The 5815-nt window shown below is 39.8% G+C and overlaps 1 protein-coding gene across 1 annotated transcript; it reads left to right on the top strand.

Annotated features, from left to right (window-relative positions):
• Positions 1–791: 791 nt before the first annotated feature.
• On the top strand, positions 792–5367 carry LOC309709259 (uncharacterized protein; the record flags this gene model as incomplete). Its single annotated transcript, XM_082537813.1, has 9 exons — positions 792–990; positions 1268–1558; positions 1642–1875; positions 1981–2085; positions 2192–2410; positions 2864–3208; positions 4327–4672; positions 4765–4822; positions 5182–5367. Exons 1-9 carry the CDS (start codon positions 936–938, stop codon positions 5365–5367), a joined length of 1839 nt encoding a protein of 612 aa, XP_082393939.1. The 5' UTR covers positions 792–935.
• Positions 5368–5815: the final 448 nt, after the last annotated feature.

The following is a 5815-nucleotide window of genomic DNA, read 5'->3' as shown; positions in this document are numbered from 1 at the left end:
GTCTTTAAGTACGCGGCCCTTGAGGACCGTTGAGGCTGCGTACTTTAAGGCTGCAGACCCTGAATTGGGATACAGCCAATGTCTGGCATGATTGTGTTGAATGGGGCGATCGTGGCTCAAGAGTTGGCAGTTCGTCTTGTGATTGGAAGGTTGCCGGTTGGAGCCCCGGCTCGGACAGTCTCTGTTGTTGTGCCCTTGGGCAAGACACTTCACCTATCGCCTACTGGTGATGGCCAGAGGGGCGTGATACAGCAACCTCGCTTCTGTTCTGACTACAACTGTAGCTGCCTCCACCAGTGTGTGAATGAATAGTGGAATCGTAAAACGCTTTGAGGGTCTTGAAAAGCACTATATATATGCAATCCATTATCAATAGTTGTGCGCGTTGTGTTACTTTCTGGGTGATTTGCAGCTTCAAACATAAAAATCCTTCACATTGTTTGTGTCAAAAATTAAAACATTAAAGACATCATGTTTGGAGGTTTAACATCTGTTAAATTAACAACAACAAACAGCTTCACATCTTCACGTTCTCATTGTTATCACTGAAGGTTTTTTGTTGTAAATAAACACAAAATATTTATGTGAAATTTAATGATATTGCAATTTTTACATTTTGTAAACTAAAAAACAATATTATAATTTTAATAATGATGACAAGAAATAGAAAATACATTTATTTGAGGTCAATACATGGATTCTTCACTAGAGGGCTCTTTGTGGGGCAAATAAGTAAATGAGGAAGTGATGGTGTTAAAGCTGAATGCAGTTTGTCTGCTGACACACTCACACAAGTCAGTGATTCCTGGTAGACAGATGTTGATTTTTAACATTTATGTTTCTGATATTTTCCAAACTCTGAGAGCAGCAGTGATCGGCTCTTTATAATCATCATACATCAACTTTCTCATTAGAAGAGAAAATCTACAGCAGCCATGTTGTTGGCCGAAGCTGGATGTTTGTTCATGGGTTTCATTCTGTGTCTCTCAGGTAGGAATAATTTGTTTCTCCTCCTCATGATGACTGTGATGCTGTTTCTGGAAGGCAGGAGTTTTAGTGTCAAACCTGCAGAAAGTTACAAAATGATTTTAGAAAACAGAAGATTGACAGTTAACAGGATTTGTACTTTTACTGTTCTGAACTGTCAAGTGTATCAAAGCACCAGATTGTGATCTTTCACAGTAACATGCTGTCATCACAGATTAGCACAGAAAAGAAAGTTAGCATAAATGTTCACCATGTTTTCTAATCACATGTTGTGTTAAAGGTGTTCAGGGAAAAGCAAACAGCATCTGTGCCTTGAAAGGTTCATCAGTGAATCTGCCCTGCTCAGATCAACATCCCACTGCAGGAAATGGCTGGTACACTGGATACGATACTGTCTCCAAGATAAAGTTCTCAGTAGAGGAAACACATGTAAAGTACAGCATGTCAGCAGAGAGTAATTTCACTCTAACAATCAATAATCTGACAGAGAGAGATGCAAATTTTTACTGCTGCATTAAAACTGCTGACAGATCAAAGTGCCAACAAAGTGGAATTCATCTCCATGTTACAGGTACAGTTCTTTTTACAAATGCATCACAAATGAATGAGTTTATGGATGATCAGTGTATTCATGTTGGTCATGTGACCTCTCAGAGCTGCAGGTAAAGGTGATTCCTGCCACAGAGGGACAGACAGTAACACTGATGTGCAGCAGCAGCTGTCCTCTGACTGAAAAGCCTGCAGCCTACATCTGGTACAAGAACAGAGAGTTTCTCTATGAGGACTGGTCTCCCTGGTACCAAGAGCTGCTCAGCAGTGAGGAAGCAGTCACATACTCCTGTGCTGTCAAAGGCTACGAGCATCTCAGAGCCCCTGAAGTCTCTGTGGGTGAGTCATGATGGACACCTCCTCATCATGTTATGAGATGTTAAACACAAACACTTTACTCTTCAGACTCTAATGAATTTACTGAAAGTTGTTGGTTTTTCTCAGGTTCCATCACAGAGACCTGCTTCAGTGTGACCTATGCTAAAGGGAGAATGTGTTCTTCTCAGCAGACATCAGTGGACGAGTCCTGCTCCATCACATATCCCAGAGGTGAAGTTCTGGACAAACTGCACTTTGAAATTTCATTTTTATTTGTTAATTTATTTGACATGACAGAGATGAACTGGTGGAAAATGTGTTCATCATCTCCCAACAGAAATTCATGTCCAGAGGACTCCTGCTGAACACAGAGGTCACATCAGACTGACCTGTAACAGCAGCTGTTTTCTGACTGAGCCTCTGATTTCCTTTGTGTGGTATGAGACCAGAAAGCCTACAGTGCAGGAGGGAAAACAAATTCTAGTTTCCATCTCTCATCCAGACAGTTTGTCTTGTGCTGTAAAAGGTCTTGAGGATGTGCGCTCTGCTGACGTCTGTGAGTAAACTTATTGTCTCTCCACTTACAAAGTATTACCACCACTTCTTGCAATTAAGACTAATCATCACACTGGTTTCCTGTAAAGTTCAGGATCAGTTTTAAAACGTTGGTGATCACATCACAATTCTCAGCTGCAGATCCAAAACTCTCCCTCTTCAGATCTGCTCATCTATGATACTAACAGTATTCATCTCCTGACTTCTGCTCAGCTTTTTCAGTCTCAGCCAAGAGTAACTCAGTCTGTCATTTTGCCCAGTGTATTTCTTTCTTCTTTTATATATATTTAATGTTATTATTTTATTATTGCTTTTGTTAATTATTTGGTTGTTTTTATTCTAAGTATACTTCAAAGTGCTTTTTACTTGTTGTTGTGTTTAAATGTGTGATAGAAATAAACTGATTTGACTAATTAAGTTAAAATATCTCTTCTCTGTTTCATTGATATTTCAGGTGTTAATGATGATTCCTGCTGGAGTTTGAATTATGTCCACAGCAGAATCTGTGCTCTGGAAGGATCTTCAGTCAACATCTCCAGTAAATACTCACATCCTGACTACGAGCAGATACAGTCTAAATGTTGGTATAAAGTCAAGAGAGAAGCTGAGGAGGACATCAGGAGGAACCTGACTGAGGATGCAGATCATGTGGAGTATGATGACATCATGAAGAACCAACACATCCTCAGATTAAAGAAGCTGAAGAGAGATGACTCAGCAGAATACAGGTTCACCATCACAACAGAAAATGAAGAAGTGATAGAGTCTGATTTTCCTGGAGTTACTCTGATTGTCACAGGTAATTACAGCTTGTTTGACTCACTGTTCATTGTTTAGATCCCAGTTAGTCCTGTGTGTTACTCAAATAAGCTAACAGAAACTAATCTAAGCTGGTAGTGGGGAGACTCACCCAGCTCTAACAGCCTACAGCTGCATGACTACAACGTTTCAGCTTGATGATGAAATCCACGAGCAACTCCAGAGTTAGCTGCAATTATTAGCTATTAATGGCAATTAACAGAAGCTCTGCTCACCTATGTTTGCACTTGTTACTTTAGTGGTGAAAATAGATCCCAGGTATGTGTTAGCATAAGGACTAGAACAATCTGTGAGAACGATTTTAGAGATGTAATATTTATACACACGTTTTCAGCTTTATTGTTACTGAAAATGTCCACAACTTTAGACTTTAAATGTAGTCTTGTGTTGCTTTGAAGGAGAGAGAGCATCAATGAGGAGAAGCAGAGACTCAGCACAAAATCACCAAACCTCTTCCAGGTTTCAGTCCAACACAGCATGAATTCCAGTTCATAAATCCATTGATTATGGTTCATCCACTCGGGTTTACAACTAAAAATGTCCTCCAGTAATGTCACAGCTGTCACACGTACACTAAGATTTGTGGCCCTTGGACCATTTACTGCCAGTGGGCTCATTTTGGGTTACAAACAGCATGAAGCACCATCATTCATCTATGCAAACTGGTCAAGGAGACACAACCTGATCCATGATGGAGTCATCAGACGTTTCAAGATGTTTATACAAACTGATGCAATTTTATTTCCTCATTCAGTCAGTGATGAAAGGTTTTTTTAGTCTAATTTTTCTGTTTCAGTCCATGCATGGTTATCAGTCCCCAAACAGAGAAAGAACAGACAGACAAATGTTAAGTTATGTGAGCAATTAAATCTGTCATCTCCTACATAGAGTTAAAGCTCTTCATGTTATCCTTTACAATAAAATCTTTACTAAATTATTTAGTTTTCTTTTCTTAAACCTAATACAGTTCTCATATTTGTAAAAGAAAAATATTCTCTCACTTTGTAACATTGACGCTAAACACCAACCTGCTGTTTATAAGAAACACTTAACATAAAATATCTCTTACAGTTACTGACAAGTTTAAGTGTTTTTCAGAGCTGAGAGTGAAGATGAGTCCTTCTGCAGTGGTGACAGAGGGTCAGAGAGTCACACTGACCTGCAGTACCAGCTGTCCTCTGACTGACAACACAAACTACATTTGGTACTTGAACAGTCGACCTCTGACCCCGAGAGAGAACCAGAACAAACATCTGATCCTAGACCCAGTCAGCAGGGAGGATGCAGGAAACTACTCCTGTGCTGTGAAAACCAACAAAGATATCAGCTCTGCTCCAAAGACTCTCACTGTCCAAAGTATCACAGGAACATGGACACCAGCAGCTGCAGGAGTTTCTGCAGCTCTGCTGGGTTTAATACTTCTCACTGTCTGCTGGTGTGTTAGGTGAGCATCACTGTGTTCTCTTTCAAACTGTCATTCACACACTGACCTGACACCATCTGTTCACTTTCATATTCCCTTATTTCATTAACCAGAAAAAGGAGAACTTCTAGCCAATCATCAACAAGTGAAACAATGGAAAACTTGGAGCAGGTAAACAAAATAAATGCAATAATTCTTCTACAACAGAGGAACATCCCCTTGATCTATCTAGATTATTCCTTCATGCATGACAGAGCAGCTTCATTTTAACAGATATTGGAGATTATGTATTGGAATTTCAGGAGCAGGACTACCCCTACAAACACCGTAGTTCCAGCTGTCATCTATATAGGTTCCCCCAGTTCTGCAAGCTGATCATTCTTGTTTACATGCTCCACCCTCCCTCCCTCCTTGTTCTCCATTCTTTAACTTCTTCGCTTCTATTTAGTACATGGGGATCTGCCAGGCCCGGGAGCCATCGTTAGCCCCTTTTAACATGTTATTAACATGTTATTTCTCTTTTTTATCAGGTAAATTTTGGACCCCAGCATGACGACATCTCAGCTCAACCAGCAGAGCAGGAACTTGACTACAGCGAGATCAACGTGTCCAAGATCCAAACAGAACATCCCTACTCCACTGTTCAGTCATTTCAAGAGCAGGAGCATGTCCCCTACGCTGTTGTCAACTTCAGAGACAACACAACACCTGAGTGAGTTTGTTTTATGATTATCAATAAAACTCAATGACCAGGCTGTGGACACCTAGAGCCTGTACAACACATCAACTTAAAGAAGATAAAATATAAAAACACATCTGGACTTAAATTGTTCTGTTCATGATGTTGGTATTACATTCACTTCTTGTATTTACTTTTTCTGATGAGTATGAACAAACTGTGGTCACTCTTGACAGGCTTCGTTCAAACCCTCATAGGAACTGAAACTAAAGCATTTGTAATGGTTACCAGCTTTTTATGTTGAGACAATCGTTCTCAGGCTCTGTCTCACACTAGATAAGAGGAACCCTCAAGAGCAGCTCTTTATCTATATATGTATATATTAAAATGTGTTTCTTAAAGTGTCTTTGACACATTAAAAGGTCATCATTATCTCAGGCTTTGCCCAACATGCCAGCAAAATTGTTCTAAAAATTGCATTAAAG

Source organism: Aulonocara stuartgranti (genome assembly GCF_965226115.1).
Source record: "Aulonocara stuartgranti genome assembly, chromosome: 6".
Classification (NCBI taxonomy): Eukaryota; Metazoa; Chordata; class Actinopteri; order Cichliformes; family Cichlidae; genus Aulonocara; species Aulonocara stuartgranti.
The sequence above is the reverse complement of the archived record's forward strand: the minus strand, read 5'-3'. Positions and strand labels throughout refer to the sequence as shown.